The 23333-nt window shown below is 33.8% G+C and overlaps 1 protein-coding gene across 1 annotated transcript in view; it reads right to left on the bottom strand.

Moving 5' to 3' along the window:
• ADAM32 (ADAM metallopeptidase domain 32) overlaps window positions 1-23333 on the bottom strand; it is a 203511-nt gene that overhangs the window by 162619 nt on the left and 17559 nt on the right. The window contains exons 2-6 of the mRNA XM_082374769.1: window positions 22295-22374; window positions 10696-10757; window positions 7004-7079; window positions 3770-3846; window positions 2258-2435 (exon numbers count right to left, since the gene is read on the bottom strand). Coding sequence (XP_082230895.1) covers window positions 2258-2435; window positions 3770-3846; window positions 7004-7079; window positions 10696-10757; window positions 22295-22374 — 473 coding nt within the window. The remainder of the gene's footprint in view (window positions 1-2257; window positions 2436-3769; window positions 3847-7003; window positions 7080-10695; window positions 10758-22294; window positions 22375-23333) is intronic.

Raw genomic sequence — 23333 nt, 5'->3', positions numbered from 1 at the left:
AGACCTGTACCTGTATGCAGAAAACTGTAAGACACTGATGAAAGAAATTAAAGATGATACAAACAGATGGAGAGATATACCATGTTCTTGGATTGGAAGAATCAACATTGTGAAAATGACTCTACTACCCAAAGCAATCTACAGATTCAATGCAATCCCTATCAAACCACCAATGGCATTTTTCATAGAACTAGAACTAAATATTTCACAATTTGTATGGAAACACAAAAGACCCCGAATAGCCAAAGCAATCTTGAGAAAGAAAAACGGAGTTGGAGGAATCATGCTCCCTGACTTTAGACTATACTACAAAGCTATAGTAATCAAGACAGTATGGTACTGGCACAAAAACAGAAATATAGATCAATGAAACAGGATAGAAAGCCCAGAGATAAACTCACGCACATATGGTCACCTTATTTTTGATAAAGGAGGCAAGAATATATAATGGAGAAAAGACAGCCCCTTCAATAAGTGGTGCTGGGGAAAATGGACAGCTACAGGTTAAAGAATGACATTAGGACACTCCCTAACACCATACACAAAAATAAATTCAAAATGGATTAAAGACCTTAACGCAAGGCCAGACACTCTAAAACTCTTAGAGGAAAACATAGGCAGAACACTCTATGACATAAATCACAGCAAGATCATTTTTGACCCACCTCCTAGAGGAATGGAAATAAAAACAAAAATAAACAAATGGGACCTAATGAAACTTAAAAGCTTTTGCACAGAAAAGGAAACCATAAACAAGATGAAAAGACAACCCTCAGAATGGGAGAAAATATTTGCAAATGAAGCAACTGACAAAGGATTAATCTCCAAAATTTACCAGCTGCTCATGCAGCTCAATATCAAAAAAGCAAACAACCCAATCAAAAATGGGCAAAAGACCTAAATAGACATTTCTCCAAAGAAGATATACAGATTGCCAAAAAACACATGAAAGGATGCTCAACATCACTAATCATTAGAGAAACGCAAATCAAAACTACAATGAGGTATATCACCTCACACCAGTCAGAATGGCCATCATCAAAAAATCTGAAGGGCTTCCCTGGTGGCGCAGTGGTTGAGAATCTGCCTGCCAGTGCAGGGGACACGGGTTCGAGCCCTGGTCTGGGAAGATCCCACATGCCACGGAGCAACTGGGCCCGTAAGCCACAATTACTGAGCCTGCGTGTCTGGAGCCTGTGCTCCGCAACAAGAGAGGCCGCGATGGTGAGAGGCCCGCGCACTGCGATGAAGAGTGGTCCCCACTTGCCGCAACTAGAGAAAGCCCTCGCACAGAAACGAAGAACACAGTCATAAATAAATAAATAAATAAATAAATAAAAGAACGTGAATTTCAAAAAAAAAATCTACAAACAATAAATGCTGGAGAGGGTGTGGAGAAAAGGGACCCCTCTTGCACTGTTGGTGGGAATGTAAATTGATACAGACACTATGGAGAACAGTATGGAGGTTCCTTAAAAAACTAAAAAAAAACTACCATACAACCCAGCAATCCCACTACTGGGCATATAACCTGAGAAAACTATCATTCAAAAAGAGTCATGTACGACAATGTTCATTGCAGCTCTATTTACAATAGCCAGGACATGGAGGCAACCTAACTGTCCATCAACAGATGACTGGTTAAAGAAGATGTGGCACATATATACAATGGAATATTACTCAGCCATAAAAAGAAATGAATTTGAGTTATTTGTAGTGAGGTGGATGGACTTAAGAGTCTGTCATACAGAGTGAAGTAAGTCAGAAAGAGAAAAACAAATACCGTATGCTAACACATATACATGGAATCTAAAAAAAAAAAAAAAAGGTTCTGAAGAACCTAAGGGCAGGACAGGAATAAAGACGCAGACATAGAGAATGGACTTGAGGACATGGGGAGGGGAAAGGGTAAGCTGGGACAAAGTGAGGGAGTGGCATGGACATATATACACTGCCAAATGTAAAATAGATAGCTAGTGGGAAGCAGCCACATAGCACAGGGAGATCAGCTCGGTGCTTTGTAACCAACTAGAGGGGTGGGATATGGAGTGTGGGAGGGAGACGCAAGAGGGAGGAGATATATATGGGGATATATGTATATGTATAGCTGATCCACTTTGTTTTAAAGCAGAAACTAACACACCATTGTAAAGCAATTATACTCCAATAAAGATGTTAAAAAAAGAAATTAAATAAATAAGTAAATAAATAAAAGCAATAAGTGCCTTGAAAGAGTAATAAAGCATACATAACTCACTTTTTCACTTATAAAAATATTATAGTCCATTGGGTTTTGTTCTGTGTCTTGGTTATTTTCAGTAAGAACTGCAAATTCATTGTTTTCGTTTCCTAATTTATAAAGAAGATGCTTAAATTCAACTGCAGATTCCATAGGCTCAATTCCATAAGAAACATTTTCAAACTGCAATATTCCTCTGTAAAATTAAGGATAAAAATTCAAGTGTTTTTAATAAATTCTATATTATAAAACTCCGACAGAATTCCTAAAAAAAGGAGGAGGAGGAAGGAAAGAGGGGGAGAAGGAGGAGAAGGAGGGGGAGGAGGAGTGGGAGAAGAAAGATACAGAATGTTTTTGAGCTCAGTATTTTGACCCAAACTCTTTATGTTTTGGAGATGACTCTGAAGAGATAAAAAAAGGTCTTCCCCAATCCAAAAAACTAACTTTCCATTTAATTTTCTTTATAGTTATAAACGCAGCACAAATTATGTAATCAGTTGCTAGGTATGAAAGTATACAGTATTACTGTGATCAAGTCATTCCCCTGTCCCCCAAGTCAGTAATTTAATGAAAGCAATAGCAAATAGAAATCTGTATAAATTTCTTTCTGTTTTGCACTGCAATGATTACATTGCTTGCATAAAAAAGGATACATAATCAGTAATTTTATTCATAAAAATAAAATTCAGCAGTAATTAGAAGAAGGCATTTATGAATTTTGTTTATGTACCTAGTCTGAATAAGAAATTAAAAGCTAAACTTTAAAGAGTAAACAACTTTTATAAGTATTCTTCCTTGAATACAGGTAACAGTTCAAGTGACTACTCTCTAAAAACCAAATTTCAGAATTCCATGTAAAAAGCACTGAGTAAAATTCGTTTGTAGAAACAAGGATCCTACACTATAAAATGAAGGTGAAGAATATCCTGACAGAATGGAAAACTCTCCAAGCACTAGAATGGAAACCCTACAGTTCTTAGAGAGATTAAGATAGTGATATTACTAGAAAAATGAGTACTATAATAATACTTATTTGTTTATACAGAAGTGCTTCCTCTCTCTGAAGATGATTTCCCTTTGTGAAAGAACATGCTTTGTTTATTTATTTTTACATCTCCAAACACCAGGCCAGTAGCTGGTACATGGTAGGTATCAAAAATACTCTCTTTGCTGAAAAAATAAGCAACCCGAAACTTAGCTCTTCCAACTTGCTATAGTCAAACACGGTCAACTGTCATTTCTGCACTAAAGAAGAAACAAGATACAGAGCAAGGACACCAGAAAATCTAAAACTTCGAGGAAGTTAGACATGTCTCTGGTCAGTGGGGAAAGTAAAGAGAAATCAGAGAAGAAACATATTCAGAGGAAGAGATTATTATTATTATTATTATTATTATTATTATTATTCATTGAATAATCTCCATATGGGAATCCTCTACCATTTCCACACTTAGTATAAACTAACAAATTCTCTGCAGACAAATATCATAACCATGGTGTTTGCATATCAACGACAAAAAAATACATAACCTCAGTCCAGAGCAGGTACTAAGTGTGACAACAGAATTCAGATATCCTTCAATATATCCTTGGTAGTAGCATTGAGTCTAGGGGGGAAAATATAAAGTGGTTACCTAGGAGTTGATAAAACTTTCTAATGATTTCTTAACTTTTTATACTTAATAGAACTTTCTGAATATTTTTCACAGGCTATATACAGTTTATATCAGTATGAATAAAGTGACGTTCAGAAGAAAAGTCTCCCCATATTTGCCACTTTCACTATATTAACTACTCTTTTCAGATCAATACTTGGGATTATTATTTTACACCCTGCTTCCAAACTTTTATCCCATATTTTAGGTAAAATTATTTTCCAATATATAAATTTAGGTCATCAATTAAGAGACAAAGATTGTGAGTGTGGATTTCCTTTAAATTCTGATATTCTGCTAAAAAGAAACATCTAAAATTTAAGGGCACAAAAAGATTGAAGAGCTAGAAAAAGATATACCACACCCACCAACACAAACCAAAAGGATGATTCTAGTAATGCTTCTTGCATTACTAGAGATAAAGCATTACTAGAGATAGCATTACTAGAGATAAAGCATTACTAGAGATAAAGAGGGACATTTCATAATGATACATGCGTTTCAAGTCACCAGGAAGATATAAATATTCCAAGTTTGTATTCATTTAATAACATAGCGTCAAACTATAAAAAGCCAAAACTGAAATAATAATAAAAATAAATGCATAATCATACTAAAAGATTTTTAAGCATATACATTTCTGTCAGTAACTGATAAATCTAGCATTCAGAATCTACAGAAGATATGAACAGAATGTTAACCTAACATAGGTAAAACCCTACTTAAAAACTATATATAATATACTTTTTTTTGCACAGTTCTTTTTTTTAACCATTTTTTTATTGAAGTGTAGTTAATTTACAATATGTTAGCTTCAGGTGTACATCAAAGTGATTCAGTTATACATACATACATACACTTATATGTGTATCCTTTTTCAGATTCTTTTCCATTATAGGTTATCACAAGACACTGAATATACTGTGCTGTACAGTAGGTCCCTGTCATTTATCTATTTTATACATAGTCATGTGTATATGTTAATCCTTAACTCCTAATTTATCTCCCCCTCCACCCACCGCTATCCTTTCTGGTAACCATAAGTTTGTTTACTATGTCTGTGAGTCTATTTCCATTTTATAAATAAGTTCATTTATATAATTATTTTAGATTCCACATATAAGTGATATCATGTGATATTAGTCTTTCTCTGTCTTACTTCACTTAACATGATAATATCTAGGTCCATCTATGTTGCTGAAAAGGGCATTATTTCATTCTTTTTTTATAGCTGAGTAATATTCCATTGAATACACTTTCTTTTTAAAGAACATGTAACATTTACCAAAATGAAACCATATTCTGGGCCATGAAACACAAAAACAAATTGTAAAGGACTGAAATCACACCAAGTTCAGTCTCTGACCACAGTACAATTAACATAGAGACATAGAAAACATTATCACAGACAAAAAAGGAAAATTATATAATTTCCAAGATAGTGCTATAAATTTTGGTATAAATCTATGTATGTTTTCTTATTAACACATGCCTTTATGTTAGAACTATGGGGAGAAAGAAGGAGCAATAAAAGGAAAATAATGGTCCTTTCCAATAGAAGTGAAGTAACATATTTCAATAATTCAACAAATTTTTATTATATGCTATGTGCCAGGCATTTTTCTAGGCACTAGGGATGCATCATTGAATAAAACAGACCAAAACCTCTGGCGAAATGAAGATTATATTGCACTGAAAAAACAGAAAATAAATAGATAAAATATATGGTACATCATATATTGATAACCACTATGGAGAAAAACAAAACAGGTAAGGTAAGAGAGTAATAAGGCTAAGAGTGCCATTTAAAATAGGGGTTAGTCAAGGACTAATAGGATGGTTTTGAGCAAAGACCTGAAGGAAATGAGGGAGAAAAACACTGTATCTTGGGAAAGAGCAAACATCTGGATCAGAAGAAATAGAAAGTGAAAATTTCTTGAAAGGAGAACATGTCTGGTATGTTTGAAGAATAGCAAGGAAACCAACACGACTGGAACAGAATAAGCAAGGTAGAGAATAACTGGAAATGAGGTCATAGAAGTAAAGAGAACCAGACTGTGTAAAGCCTGTAGGATACTAAAATGACTTTGGTTTTCACTTTGTGAATGATAAATCATCCCATGGAGGCTACTGAAGAGAGAAGTGACATGATCTGACCAGGTTTTAATAGGATTGATCTGGTTGCCATTTTGGGAACTAACTGAGGAGGTGAGCAAGGTGTGGAAGCAGGGAGATTATTCCGGAAGTTATAGCAATAATCCAAACTAGATATGATGTTTACTTGTTTACAGTTGTATCAGCAGATAGAGACAGAGGAAGAGGGTGGATTCTTAGTACATAATTTGAAAGGTGGAGTCAATATGATTCATTGATGGATGAGATAGGGACTAAAGTAAAAGGAAAGGATTTCAATCTATGATTTCAGATTCAATAATATTTGTACCTGTTTTTATTATTATTTAATGTATATTCATTTATTCAACAAAATATAAACTAATTAATTAATTAAATTGTGCCTATGTTCTAGGCAGAGTAGAAGGTAAGTCAATCTAGTTTGTCTTTAATTTACCAAGACTTCAAGAAATCCTAATAATGGGTGAAATGAGGCATAAGTGGATCACTTAAATACATCCCCTGTGGCCTTCCCTGGTGGCGCAGTGGTTACGAATCCGCCTGCCAATGCAGAGGACACGGGTTCGAGCCCTGGTCCGGGAAGATCCCACATGCCGTGGAGCAACTAAGCCCGTGCGCCACAACTACTGAGACTGCGCTCTAGAGCCCGCGAGCCACAACTACTGAGCCCGCGTGCCACAACTACTGAAGCCCGCGCACCCTAGAGCCCGTGCTCCACAATAAGAGAAGCCACCGCAATGAGAAGCCTGCGCACTGCAACAAAGAGTAGCCCCCGCTCACCGCAACTAGAGAAAGCCCGCGCGCAGCAATGAAGACCCAACACAGCCAAAAATAAAATAAAATAAAAAATAAAATAAAATAAATTAAAAAAAACCACTGTAAATACCTCCCCTGTGAATAGAGTCTTCTGTATTAGCAAAGTATTCAATGTAAAAAGGGTTTTAAAAATCTTTGAAATACAAAATTTAAATCTTACCTGAATATTTGAAGAATGAGAATTCACAGATCCTTGATTATACAAATAAACCATGAAATGATCTGCTAAAAAAAATCTGAATATAAAAAAAGAATGAGAGAATTTTAAGTTATTCTTTTCGAAACATGTAAAGCAGTAGTCAGCAAACTTAAATCCCTCAACCCAAATCTGACCTACCTTCTGCGTTTGTAAATAAAATTTTATTTGAACACAGCCATACCCATTCACTTATATATGGTTTATGGCAGCTTTCACGCTACAACAGCAGAGTTGAGTCATTTTGACAAAGATATTATCATCCTCAGAGCCTAAAATATTTACTATCTGGGCCTTTAAAGAAAAAGTTTGCCAATCCCTGACAAAGGTAGTATCTTCCTTTGACCTGTATGTAATCTTTATTCAAAGCAATAAACATTTACTCAAAATAAGTTTCCTATCTTATACTCCTTTAAAAAATAAGAGACTACAAGACGAGAGAAAAGCATTTTAAAATTTACAAAGATATGAAATGGGTGTAGGATTATGAGAGTTTTCTATTCTTTCATTCGTTCTTTTTAAATTTTTATTCATTTATTTATTTTTTTTGGCTCCGTTGGGTCTTCGTTGCTGCGCGTGGGCTTCCTCTAGTTGTGGCGAGCGGGGGCTACTCTTCATTGCGGCGTGTGAACTTCTCATTGCCGTGGCTTCTCTTGTCGCAGAGCACAGGCTCTAAGTGTGTGGGCTTCAGTAGTTGTGGCACACAGGCTCAGCAGCTGTGGCTCGCGGGCTCTAGAGCGCAGGCTCAGTAGTTGTGGCGCATGGGCTTAGTTGCTCCATAGCATGTGGGATCTTCCCAGACCAGGGCTCGAACCCATGTCCCCTGCACTGGCAAGCGGTTTCTTAACCACTGTGTCACCAGGGAATTCCCTATTCTTTCATTCTTTCTCAATTTTACTATCATAAATATATATTACTATAATGAAGTGGAAGAGTATCCTGTAAAAGTCATACTAACCAGAACATAGGTGTTGAAACTACAAGTCTAAGCTCAACCTTCTCTGGTATCATTCCCTGTCCTTACTATGCTATTTTACTTATGCTTTCTCACCTGGTGCTCACTCCTCAATCCAATGTAATGTAACTAGAGCACCCAGTCTAGCTTCTGCTGGGAATCCTCCATTAAAACAGATGCCGTAGAGATTACTAATGACCCGCTTGTTTTTAAATCCAAAAAGCAGTTTGAGTCAAGTAAAACTACTCTAACACACTGTTGACCACACTCCCCTTCTTTAAAACATCTACACTTCAACTTCAATCATACAATTTACCTCTGGTTTCCCTCATATCTTTTTGTCTACTTTTATAAGTCCCTTCATCTGGATCCTTACTTCTTCACTTAAATGCTTCCATGGCCTTCAATTCTGGTTGTTTTTCCTTCTCATCATTAATATTCACCCCCACCTCTGTATCTTGTTCATTTCTGGTGCCTCATTTATACCCATATAAAAAAGATGGCTCTGAAACCCACACCTCTCTCTCATGACCTAAACTAAATATAACTGGCTATTTGGGGTCTTCTGTGGTTCCATACAAATTTTAGGATTATTTGTTCTACTTCTGTGAAAAATGCATGAGTATTTTGATAGGGATTGGACTGAATCTGTAGATTGCCTTGGTTAGTGGTATGGACATTTTAACAATATTAATTCTTCCAACGCATAAGCATGGTATATCTTTACATTTATTTGTGTTCTCTTCAATTTCTTTATCAATGTCTTACAGCTTTCAGAGTACAGGTCTTTCACCTCCCTTCGTTAAATTTGTTCCCAGGTATTTTTTTCTTTTTGATGCAATTGTAAATGGGATTGTTTTCTTGATTTCTTTTTCTGATATTTCATTATTAGTGTATAGAAATGCAACAGATTTCTGTATATTAATTTTGTATCCTGAAGCTTTATTGAATTCATTTATTAGTTCTAATAGCTTTTTGGTGGAGTCTGTAGGGTTTTCTATGTTATCCTGCCATCTGTAAATAGTGACCATTTTAGTTCTCCCCTTCCAATGTGGATGCATATTATTTCTTTTTAATTGCTATGGTTAGGACTTCCAATACTGTGTTAAATAAAAGTGGTGAGAGGGGGCATACTTGTCTTATTCCTGGTCTTAGAGGAAAAGCTTTCAGCTTTTCATCATTGAGTATGATGTTAGCTGTGGGTTTGTCATAAATGGCCTTTAATATATAAGTGAAGGGGATTAAGAGGTATGAACTATCAGTTATAAAATAAGTAAGTCATAGGGAAGCAATGTACAACACAGGGAATACAGTCAATATAATGTAATTATATGGTTTGTAATGTATAAAAATATAGAATCACTATATTGTACACCTGAAAATAATATGATATCGTAAGACAACTATACTTCAATCAATCAATCAATCAATCAAACTGCCACTGGACATTTCTCCTGGATATCCCCTGACGCAGACGTGCTCTTCTCCTTCACTGCCCCACCAAATCTGTGCTACCACTATGTCCAATCTGTTATCTAATCTTTTTTTCTGCCACCTCAGTTATGTCTTAAAAAAAAAAAAGAAATCCTACATGGTCATAATTATACTTCTCATTATTTCCCATATAAGTTTCTTGCAATAGCTTCCTATGACATCCTATAGTCATGGTGTCCTAATTATTATACAGGTAATTTCCAAAAACGGAGTAACATGCTCTATCCATCTCCCAAGCTCCAGTCCCTCTATTTCTTACTATTGCTTATAGTTTCAATAAGATACTCAAATACAATGTGAGTTCTCTCTTTCCCTCTTATGCACTTGGAAAGTTCTTTGAGTTGTCATTTACTATTCTTCCCTTCTGTCTAAAGGAGTAGGTTAACACTTCTTTTACTCAATGCCATTCTTTGGCATCTAACAACACAATCAATCACTTGTTTATAGTTCTCTCTTTAAGAAACTTCCTCTCAGCCAAAATACTTTGTTTTTTCTTCCTTAAAAAGCATTCATATTCTTCTTTCTTTTTTTCTCTGCCGAACATTTCTGAAAAAGTCATTTTCACTTAATACTTTCAGTTTCTCACAATTCACCTCTCCTTAATACCATGTAGTCTAGTTCTACACCCAAAATTTAACTGAAATCTACTTCTTGAAAGTTACAAATTGCTTCCAAGCCAGCCTTTCTCAACTGGGTTTCCAAGAGAGAATTAAACCCTACAGAAAGTTATTTAAAATATGTTCACAATTCTCTTAGACATGGTATGTAGCTGGTACTATTTTCCATAAATTATTCACCAGTTTCCAGAACACTGTATGATCTAATTTCTATATTAAATCCCTTATTTCATTTTCCTGGTGGTGAGCCTGCCTCCCTGATCAAACCCTAACTGATACAGTTACAGACTTACTTCTTTCTTATCACATCCTGCCCTGATTATATAGGTCCTGCTGGTTCTGCCAACTTAAAATCATATAGATTAATCTTCAGGAGACAAGTCCCTATTTTTCCTGTTCCTAACCCCCCTATTCACAAAAGACTATGAGGCATTAAGACCAAAAAATTAATTCACAGGAGAGCATCTGTTCATCTGAGACAACTAAAATTTTTAATAACAAGTACATTATTTTTAATACTCTATTTTTATTATAAGTAAATAAATTCATATAAATCAAATTAAATCTAAAAGTAAAGAATAAAAAATTACCTTTGCTTAAGGTGCACGGTATACGGTTTTTCATCTATTGGAATAATATAGGATACCTGTTCCTAGAGAATCCAGAACAACTGAGAGTGAAGATAAATGTAATAGAAGAAGGGAATCAACAATTTTACATTGACTAATCCCTCCATATAATGCTTAAAATGTCTCAGACTATGTGTGATTTAAAATCTGCAATAATATATCAAAAATTATAATATTTATTTATTATATTATCCATTCTTACTATATCCACAAAAACAAGTCCAATCTGAGGAGTTGTATAGCACTAGAAATCTATATGTGACTGAATTTTAAACTCTTCTAAAAGAAGAGGCGATGTGCCATGCTGTAATGCCTACTCAGGTAGCATCATTGGGATAATAAGGTACTCTACATCAGTGAAGCTTAACTTAATCCATTAGGCACAAAAAATTATTTATTTTAACCATTTTCCTGAAATGTATGGCCTGCTTCCCATATTTTTAAACAGAAGACCCTTGAACAAAATTTGGCATAGTTTTTTTACTCCATCCCAATTATTCTCAAGTTAAAACATGGATGGCAATGAGTTGCAATATCAGTTGGTCAGTGAACCTAAGTGATGAGATTTTATCTTGCAAAAGAGAACATGTGAAAAGCCAGAGTTAGAACATCATTAAAAAGAAAACTTAGTTAAAGCATATAAAAACCAAGAAGACACAAATACCACAACACAAAAAAAGATAAGCCTTTACGGATCTGTGAAAATAAGAAGCAACCAGGAGACAATACAAATCAAAAAATAATAAGGCAAGTTGTTAAAAGGTCTAGTAAATGATCAAAAATGAAACAGGAAGGTTAACATCACTGGCATTATTAAGTCAAGTGGATACCATGTACCTGCTGCTATGATGTGATGAGAAGGGCACTTTACCTCTACGGTAATCTTCCCTAAAACTCATAACCTCAGTCTAATCATGATAAAACATCAGAGAAATCCAAATTGAGGGACGTTCTACAAAATATCTGACCAATATTCTTTAAAAATGACAAGGTCATGAAACAGAAAAACAGAGCAAAGGAGACTGGGGAGACATAAAAACTAACAGCAATGTAGTATCCTGAATTAGATCCTGGAACAGGAAAAGAACATTAGTGGAAAAACTGGTGAAATGCAAATAAATCCTATAATTTGTTAATAGTAAGGTATCAATGTTAATTTCTTATTTTTGATAAATGTATCAACTTGGTTATATAAGATGTTAACTTTAGGGGAAACTGAGTGAACATATATGGGAATTCAAGGTGGCATCTTTGCAAGTTCTTCATAAATCTAAAATCATTCCAAAATTTTTAAAGTTTTTTTTAAGTAAAACCAGAAATAAATTGAAGAAAGAAGCAAAACAGGTATATGTCAGATATAAGGCAGAAATACCAAACATAGGATACTGATACTGAAGCAGCAACATGTCCTAGCTGTAAAATTTACATGAGTGAAAAAAAATTCCCCTTAGAGATCTGAATGTATTAACTGAACAGAGATGCTGGAGAATTTTTATCTCTTTCTAAAGTGGACCTGATGCACAGGTCCCCCAGAGTAGTTCTTGGATGAATATTTTTCTCAAAATGAAAACATAATAATTATTAAGATGTTAGTATACCAGATATACTCCCTCTAACTATACCGTGAGAGGTAGCATGACATGCATTCTCTCTGCAGACTATGTACAGAAAATTAGCTAGATCTTTAAAGAATGTAGAGGGGTTGATCAATGGAGGCCATAAGAGAATTTATTGAATAATACCAGCAAATATGTGTTTTAATTTTTAATAACAAGCTTTCAATGATTAAGAAATTCAATCCCTTCTGGAACTTTTATTTGTAAAGTGTTACAATAATTTCAACACTTTCAGAAAACACTTTTCCTGTTCACTCACTCATATGGTTCCAAAATCACTCATCTTCAATGGAACAGGATAGAAAGTCCAGAGATAAACCCATGCACCTGGAGTCACCTAATCTATGACAAAGTGGACAGTGGAGAAAAGACAGTCTCTTCAATAAGTGGTGCTGGGAAAACTGGACAGCTACATGTAAAAGAATGAAATTAGGACATTCTCGAACACCATACACAAAAATAAAATCAAAATGGATTAAAGATCTAAATGTAAGACCGGACACTATAAAACTCTTAGAGGAAAACAGAGGCAGAACATTCTTTGACATAAATTGCAGCAATATCTTTTTGATCCATCTCCTAGAGTAATGAAAATAAAAACAAAAAAAAAAACTAAATGGGACCTAATTAAACTTAAGAGCTTTTGCACAGCAAAGGAAACCATAAATGAAACAAAAAGACAGCCCACAGAATGGGAGAAAATATTTGCAAACAAAGCAACTGACAAGGGATTAATTGCCAAAATATACGAACAGTTCATGCAGTTTTATATCAAAACAACAAACGACCCAATCAAAAAATGGGTGGAAGATCTAAATAGACCTTTCTCCAAAGAATATATACAGATGGCAAAGAGGCACATGAAAAGATGCTCAACAACACTAATTATTAGAGAAATGCAAATCAAAACTACAATGAGGTATCACCTCACACCTGTTAGAATGGCCACCATCAAAAAATCTACTAACAATAAATGCTGGAGAGGGTATGGAGAAAAGGGAATCCTCCTACACTGTTGGTGGGAATGTAAATTGGTACAGCCACTATGGAGAACAGTATGGAGGTTCCTTAAAAAACTAAAAATAGAGCTACCATATGACCCAGCAATCCCAGTCCTGGGCATATATCCAGAGAAAACCATAATTCAAAAAGATACATGCACCCCAATGTTCATTGCAGCCCTATTTACAATAGCCAGGACATGGAAGCAACCTAAATATCCATCAATGGATAAATGGATAAAGATGTGGTACATATATACAATGGAATATTACTCAGCCATAAAAAAGAACGAAATAATGCCATTTGCAATGACATGGATGGACCTAGAGATTGTCATTCTGAGTGAAGTAAATCAGACAGAGAAAGACAAATATCATATGATATTGCTTATATGTGGAATCTAAAAAAATGGTACAAATGAACTTATTTACAAAACAGAGAGTCACAAATATAGAAGACAAACTTATGGTTACCAAGGAGGAAGAGGGGGATAAATTGGGAGCTTGGGATTGACATATACAAACTACTATATATAAAACAGATAACTAATAAGAACCTACTGTATAGCACAGGGAATGTTATTCAATACTCTGTAATGACCTATATGGGAAAAGAATCTAAAAAAGAGAGGATATATGTATAACTGATTCAATTTGCTGTACAGCAGAAAATAACACATTTTAAATCAACTATACTCAAATAGAAATTAATTTTCAATAAAAAAATCATAGGATTCCAGGAAAAAAAATATCACTCATCTTCACAAAACATATTTTAGTAAAGGTCTGGAAACCCTGTAGACCTTTAAGCATTGGGGGCCTCAGAAGAAGTAGATTTATCTGAATCTACAGTGACCTACACTGAGAATTTATCTTTCTGTTTAATAAAAACTACGGACTAGTCAATTAGTGTCAGGTTTCCTAGAAGCAGGGTCTGAAATGAGGATACTTTTGTCAGTGCTTTATTTAGGGAGCACTCTCTGGAGGAACCTGCAAGGAAGTAAGAGAAGCAAAATAGGGAGGAAGATAAAGCTAAAGAAGATATGATTTCAGGTAAATTCTAGCCTTAGCCTGATACTTTGGGGGAACTCTAGAGTAAAAATTGTGCCTCATGCAAGAGGGAAGAGATATGGAAATATATGTATATGTATAACTGATTCACTCTGTTATAAAGTGGAAACTAACACACCATCGTAAAGCAATTATACTCCAATAAAAAAAAAAATTGTGCCTCAGAGTCTTTCCCACCTGAGACAATGGAGCTGGGCTTTTAGACCCATGTAACAATTAGGCATTGGCTGAAGGGTTACCCTGGGGGATGGGGTCGAGTAACTCCCAGGCAGCTCAATAACTGAAAGGCAATTCTCCAGAGAAGGTTACTAACTCTTGCAGTAGTATCTCAAGAGCCAGGGAACAAACAACCCAAACTGAAATTATAAAGGGATTCTGGCCAGGGACTGGGGGTTGAAAATTATAGCTGAAAAGTTCCCAAACCTGAAAAAGAAACAGAAATTCGGGTGCAGGAAGCACAGAGAACCCCAAACAAGATGAACCCAAAGAGACTACATCAAGACATATATGATAATTAAAATGGCAAAAGGTTAAGATAAAAGGAGAATTTGAAAGGCAGCAAGAGAAAGATAATTGGGAGACTGGGATTGATATATATACACTAATATGTATAAAATACATACCTAATAAAAAAAAGAGAGAGAGAAAGGTAGAATCATACACAAGGGAACTCCCATAAGGCTATCAGCTGATTATTCTGTGGAAACCTTGTGGGCCAAAAGGGAGTGACATGATATATTCAAAGTCCTGAAAAGGAAAACCTGCAAACTAGGATACTCTACAGAGCAAAATTATCATTTAGAATTGGAGGAGAGATAAAGAACTTCTTAGACAAGCAAAAATTAAAAGAGCTCATCAATATTAAACATACCGTAAGAGAAATGTTAAAGGGTCTTCTCTAAGTGAAAAAGAAAGGCTGTAATAAGAAGTAAGAATCTACAGGAAAGGAAAAATCCCACTAGTAAAGGCTGAGGATCAACAACTTAAACAAACTAGCATGAAGACTGAAAGACAAAAAACTGTAAAATCAAACATAACTACAATAATCAGTAATGGATAAACATGAAGATGTAAAATATGACAATAATAAAAAATGTGGGGGAGGGGAGTAAAAAAATGTAGCTCTTTAAGAATGTGTTTGAACTTAAAGGACTACCTGTTTAAAAAAAGTAGAGTTATAGGTCAACATATATGAACCCCATGGTCACAACAAATCAAAAACCTACAATAGATACACAAAAACTACAGCAAAAGGAACACGAACATAACACTAAAGAAAATCATCAAACCACAAGGGAAGAAACAAAGAAAAGAAGAAATACAGAGAACAACTACAAAAACAACCAGAAAACAAGTAACAAAAGGGCCATAAGTACATATCTATCAATAATTACTTTAAATGTCAATGGATTAAATGGTCCAATCAAAAGACATAAGGTGGCTAACTATATTAAAAAAACAAGACCCATCTATATGCTGCTTACAAGAGAATTGCTTCAAAGCTAAAGACACACACAGACTGAAAGTGAAGGGATGGAAATAGATATTTCATGCACATAGTGACAACAAGAAAGTGGGGGGTAGCAATTCTCGTATCAGACAAAATAGACTTTAAAACAAAGTCTAAAACAAAAGACAAAGAAGGGCATTATATAATGATAAAGGGATCAATACAAGAAAAGGATATTACACTGATTAACATATATGCACCTAATACCTGTATTGGGTGCATGTTTTTATATAAATTTTATATATTTTATTATTTTATATTTATATAAATATACAAAGCAAACATTAACAGACATAAAGGGAGAAATTAACAACAATATAATAATAGTAGGGGACTTTAACACCTCACTTACATCAATGAACAGATCATCCAGACAGAAAAAATAAGGGAACAGTGGCCTTAAATGGCATAATAACCAGCTGGACTTAATAGATATCTACAGGACAGTCTATCCAAAATCATCAGAATACACATTCTTTTCAAGCACAGATGGAATGTTCTCCAGGACAGATCACACACTAGGCCATAAAACAAATTTCAACAATTTAAGGATAAAAATTATATCAAGCATTTTTTCTGACCACAACATTATGAAATTAGAAATCAATTACAGGAAGAAAAATGAGAAAAGCACAAATGCATGGAGACTAAATATGCTACTAAAAAACCAATGAGTCAATGAAAAAGTCAAAGAGAAATCAGAAAATACCTCAATACAAATGAAAGCAAAAACACAACTTTCCAAAATCTATGGGATGTGGCAAAAGCAGTTCTAAAAGGAAGTTTATAGAAATACAGGCTGACCTCAAAAAATATGAAAAACATCAAACAAACAACCTAACCTACCATCTAAAGGAATTAGAAAAAGAAGGACAAATAAAGACCAAAGTTAGCAGAAGGAATGAAATAATAAAGATCATAGAAGGAATAAATAGAGATTTAAAAAAAAAAGAAAGGATCAAGGAACCAAGAGCTGGTGTTTGTAAAGATAAAAAATTGATGAACTTTTAGCCAGGCTCATCAAGAAAACAAGAGGAGACCCAAATAAACAAAATCAGGCATGAAAGAGGTGAAATAACAACCAATATCACAGAGATACAAAAAATCATAAGAGAGAGAATACTACAGTTATATGCCAACAAACTCAACAACCTAGAAGAAATGGGCAAATCTCTAGAAACATACAAGCTTCCGATACTGAGTCAGGAAGAAATAGACAATGTGAACAGACAGATCACTATTGGTGAAATTGGATTTGTAATTTTAAAAAACTTTCAGCAAGCAAAACTCCAGGACCAGAGGGCTTCACAGGGGAATTCTACCAAACATACAGAGAAGAGTTAATACCTATCCTTCTCAAACTATTCCAAAAAAATGAAAAGGATGGAACACTCACAAATTAATTCTACAAGAGCATCATCACCCTGATACCAAAACCAAAGACACTACAAAAAAGAAAATTACACCCCAATACCGCTGATGAATATAGATGCAAAAATCCTCAACAAAATACAAACAAACCAAACACAATATACAGAAAGGATCAAACACCATGATCAAGTAAGATTTAGTCCAGGAATGCAAGGATGGTTCAATATTTGAAAATCAATCAATCTGATACACCACATTAACAAAAAGGAAGCATAAAAATCACATATTCACCTCAATTAATGCATAAAATTCATCTGACAAAATTCAACATCTATTCATGATAAAAACTCTCAGCAAAGTTGACATAGAGAGAACATATCTCAACATAATAAAGGCCATTTATGACAAACCCACATCTTACATCTACTCAATGGTGAAAAGCAAAAAGCCTTTCCTCTAAAATCAGGAACCAGACAAGAATGCCCACTCTCACCACTCCTATTCAACATAGTATTGGAAGTCCTAGCCACAACAGTCAGACAAGACAAAGAAATAAAAGGCATCCAGATTGGAAGGGAAGAAGTAAAACTGTCACTATTTGCAGATGATATGATACTATATAAAGAAAACCTTTAAGTCTCCACCAAAAAACTATTAGAACTAATAAATGAATTCAGTAAAGTTGCAGGACACAAAATTAACATACAGAAATCTGTTGCTTTTCTACACACTAATAATAAACTATCATAAAGAGAAAGCAAGAAAACAATTGTGTTTAAAATTGTATCACAAAGAATAAAATACCTAAGAATAAACATAACCAAGGGGGTGAAAATACTCTGAAAATTATAAAAGATTGTTGAAGGAAACTGAAGACGATACAAAGAAATGGAAAGTTATCCTGTGTTCTTGGATTAGAAGAATTAATATTGTTAAAATGTCCATACTACTCAAAGTAATCCAGAGATTTAATGCAATCCCTATCAAAATACCCATGACATTTTTCACAGAACTAGAACAAATAATCCTAAAATTTATATGGAACCACAAAAGACACCGAATAGCCAAAGCAATCTTGAGAAAGACGAACAGAGGGGGAAGTATCATGCTCCCTGACTTCAAGCTGTACTGCAAAGCTACATTAATCAAAACAGCATGGTACTGGCACAAAAACAGACACATAGATCAATGCGTGAGAGCAGCCCAGAAATAAACCCATGAACTTACAGTTAATTACAACAAAGGGGGCAAGAAACAATGGAGAAAAGACAGTCTCTTCAATTAGTGGTGTTGGGAAAACTGGACAGCTACATGTAAAAGAATGAAATTAGAATATTTTCTTACACCATATAGAAAAGTAAACTCAAAATGGATTAAAGACCTCAATGTAAGACTGGAAACCATAAAACTTTTAGAAGAGAACATAGGCAGAACACTCTTTGACATAAATTATAGCAATATTTTTCAAATCTGTCTCCTAAGGCAAAAGAAACAAAAGCAAAAATAAACAAATGGACCCTAATTAAACTTAAAAGCTTTTGCACAGCAATGGAAACCATCAACAAAATGAAAAAATAACTAGTAAATGGGAGAAAATATTTGCAAATGATACACATGATAAGGGATTAATATCCAATATATATAAACAGCTCATACAACTCAATAGCAAAAAAACCCAAACAACCCAATCAAAAAACAGGCAGAAGACCTGAACAGACATTTTCCAAAAATGGCCTACAGATGGCCAATAGGCACATGAAAAAATGTTCAACATCACTAATCATCAGAAAAATGCAACTCAAAACCACAATGAGATATCATTGTTATACACTCAATGTTACAGACATTCGTTTTATTTTTTATATTCCACATATAAGTGATAACACAGAGAATTTGTCTTTACTTACTGACTTATTTCTCTAAGCATAATACCCTCTAAGTCCATCTGCTTTGTTGCAAATGTCAGAACTTCATTCTTTTTTATGGTTGAATAATATTCCATTGTATGTATATGTATGTGTGTGTGTATATATCTTTATCCCTTCATCTGTTGATGGACACTTAGGTTGCTTCCATATCTTGGCTATTGTAAATAATGCTGCTAAGAATATTGGGATGCATGTAACTTTTCGAATTAGTGTTTTCAGGGGTTTTTTTGGATATGTATATAGAAGTGGAATTGCTTAATTATATGGTAGTTCTATTTTCAGTTTTTCTGAGGAATCTCCAACTGTATTCCATGGTGATTGCACCATGTATACAAATAGAAACAGACTCACAGATATAGAGAACAAATTAGTGGTTACCAATGGGGAGAAGGAAGTGGGGAGGGGCAGGATAAGGGTATGGAATTAAAAAGTACAAATTACTATGCATAAAATAAGTAAGCAACAAGGTTATATTGTACAACACAGGGATATGTGGCCATTATTTTGTAATAACTTTAAATGGAGTATAATCTATAAAAATATTGAATCACTATGTTGTACACCTGAAACTAATATATGATAAATCAACTATACTGCAATTTAAAAATCAGTCAATCAATCAATCAGGAGATGTAAGGTACACATAGGGAATATAATCAATAATACTGTAACAAACAAAAATGAGATATCACCTCACTCTTGTCAGAATGGCTATCATCAAAAAGTCTACAAATAACAAATGTTGGCAAGGTTGTGGAGAAAAGGGAATACTTGTATACTGTTGGTGGGAATGTAAATTGGTGCAGACACTCTGGAACACAGTTGGAGGTTCCTCAAAAAACTAAAGATAGAACTACTGTATGATCCAGCAGTTCCACTTCAGGTATATATCTGGGAAAAACAAAACACTAATTTGAAAGGATACATGCACCCCAATGTTCATAGCAGCACCATTTACAATAGCCAAGACGTGGAAGCAACCCAAGTGCCCATCAACAGATGACTGGATTAAGAAGACGTAGTATATATATATATATATAATGGCATATAACTCAGCCATAAAAAAGAATGAAATTCTGCCATTTGCAGCCATAAGGATGAACCTAGAGAATATTATGCTTATGAAATAAGTCAGAGAGAGACAAATACTTATGATATCACTTATATGTGGAATCTAAAAAATACAAATGAATGTATATGCAAAACAGAAATAGACTCACAGATATAGAAAACAAACTTGTGGTTACCTAGGGGAGAGGGAAACAGGTAGGGACAAATTATGGATATGGGATTAACAGATACAAACTCCTATGTATAAAATAGATAAGCAACAGGATACACTGTATAGCATAGGAAATTATAGCCATTATCTTGTAATAACCTATAATGGAGGACAATCTGTAAAAATACTGAATCACTATGCTGTACATCTGAAACTAATACAATATTGTAAAACAACTATATTTCAGTAAATAAATACATACATATATACCAGGATGAATAAATTTTAAAAAATAATTATAATTGTATACCAACTTTGTAGGGTGACAGATGGTAACTGGACTTATTGTGGTAATCTGAAAATATTGGTAAAAAAATACTGAATCACTGCATAGTACACCTGAAACTAATATAATATTATATACTAATTATAGCCCAATAAATATGTTAAAAATAATAATAGGTTAAAAAATTAAAATGGGCAAATAATTTAATACACATTTCACCAAAAAGGTATTTAGATAGCTAGTAGGTCATGAAAGATGCTCTACAGCATTTTTCATTAGAGAAATACAAATATAAGCTACAATGAGATATCAGTACACACCCATTAGAATAAATTTAATCAAAACAGACAACATCAGGTGTTGACAAGTATGTGGAAAAACTGAATCATCATATATTGCTGATGGGAAATGTAAACTAATAAGTCACTATGGAAAATAGTTTGGCAGTTTATTACTATGATAAGCATAAACCTACCATACGACACAGTAATTTCACTTCTAAGAATCTACCCAAGAGAAAGAAAACTATATGTCTATACATAAATATTCATAGTAGAATGACTCAAAATAGTCAATATCTGAAAACAATCTTGAATTTAACTGGTAAATGGATAAACAAAATGTGTTATCCACATCTATTAAGAAATAAAAAATTTATGAAATATTGATAAATGTTTCAAAATGGATAATCTTAAGTGAAAGAAGCTCAATGCAAAGTCCTACATAGCACATATTTCATTTTTATGAAATTTCTAGAAAACGCAAAATTATAGAAACACAAAACAGATCAGCAGTTGCCAAGGGCTGGGGATGGAAGCAGAGAAAAACTGCACATAGGCAGGAAGGAACTTAAGGCAATCAAAATGTTCTAAAACTGGATTGTGGTAACGTTTACATAATTCTATTCATGTACTAATGATCATTGAGTTGTACACTTACAATGGGTGAATTCTGTGGTGTATAAATTATACTTCATTAAAACTGGTAAAAATAAAGTGTTATCAAAAGATTAGCCACTTATAAGCAAGGCTTGCTTTTTTGTATTTCTTTTTTTATCTCCTAAGGCTCTTAGCATGTAGTTATGCACACAAGTCCAGAGAAATATCTGTTAAATAAATCAATGAATAAGATGAAATATTGCCCTTTCTAACAAAAATAATAGAAGAAAGGGTTTATACTCTCTGAGAACTGGTAGGTACAAGGGTAGAGATTAAGGAAGCAGGTTTTAGTTAAAACAGATTCTCCTTAACCATTTTGGAGAAAATTATTCTCTTCATTTGAATCATCTAGATACTATTCAGATAAGACCCTAATTCTTTTACATTATATTCTCTCTTTGAACTTTAAAAAATGGTTTTACCATGAGGAAATGACAAACGTTAGACAAATTAGAACATTCTGATTTATATGTTTGCTTTTACCATCAAAACTTTAAATTCCTTATCAGTAGTAATATTGGTTAGTTATATTCATACTATAATGGAATTGATGTATTTCACTGCTATGTAATAAAAATAAGAAATTTCATATAACAACATTATGGAAAATCTCTTACATTTTCTACTTTTGAATTATCACTTGTATTTGCTTGGATTTTCTCTGGAAATATAATTTGTAGAAATGAATTTTGAAAACCTGAAGAAAGAAAAAAAACAGTTAATAACTGTGTTTTAAACTTGACTAAACATTTGTTCAGGTTCTTTTATAAAACTTGCTTATGCAAATATGAGTCATCACTGTGTACTCCTATAAAAATCTTGAGAACACTTTGTTTAAAAACAGATAAGATAGCTATGAAAGACTAAAAGGGGGCACGGAGAGGTATTCAACTTACACAAAATTTGCTGTTCCTGAAGAAAAGCGAAGAAATGAATTAAAAAATAATCAAATATATACTTCAAGAAGACTTTCCTGAAATAAAAGATTTGAAACAATAGAAAGTACACTGCATTTCAGGAATAACTGATAACAATTAATTAAAACTGAGACATATTCTACTAAAGTCATTGGATGTCTAAGGTAAAGAAAGAATCCTATGGGCATATGAGCAAAAAGGAAAAGAGAAAATCATATTGGGCATAAGAAGAGAAAAGCAGGTTGGCTTGAGATTCTTTAAAAACATTATTCAATGTTAAAAAACTGAAGAACTATGTCTTTAAAAAAATATTCAGGAAAAGAAAGTGTGGACCCAAGAATTTTATACCCAGCAAAACTGTCATTCAAATATACAGGCAAGGGACAGCTATTTACAAGCAAAAACTCAAGGAAAATAGTTCACAAGTGCCTGTAACAAAAGGCAGGCAGACTTCTCCCAATAAAGGCATCAATAGAGTTGAGGTAAAAGGCCTAGCTGTGAGCATTAAAATAAACTTAAATATAGTATAAAGGCCAAAACAATGGTGGGAATCATCACTATTTAATAGGATGCAAGTGTTATAAACTATGATGATAAAGACATAACAACATATTCAATGTCAGGAAGGTTAGCAGAAGAAGAGAAATACCATATGTGAATACTGTTTTCCTTAAATTTATTGCAGTGTGGTTCCATAAAATGTTAAAAAGCTGAAAATCAAGTGGTAAAAGTAGAAACA

Source organism: Balaenoptera borealis, assembly GCF_965194805.1.
Source record: "Balaenoptera borealis genome assembly, chromosome: 21".
In the NCBI taxonomy this organism is placed as follows: domain Eukaryota; kingdom Metazoa; phylum Chordata; class Mammalia; order Artiodactyla; family Balaenopteridae; genus Balaenoptera; species Balaenoptera borealis.
The sequence above is the reverse complement of the archived record's forward strand: the minus strand, read 5'-3'. Positions and strand labels throughout refer to the sequence as shown.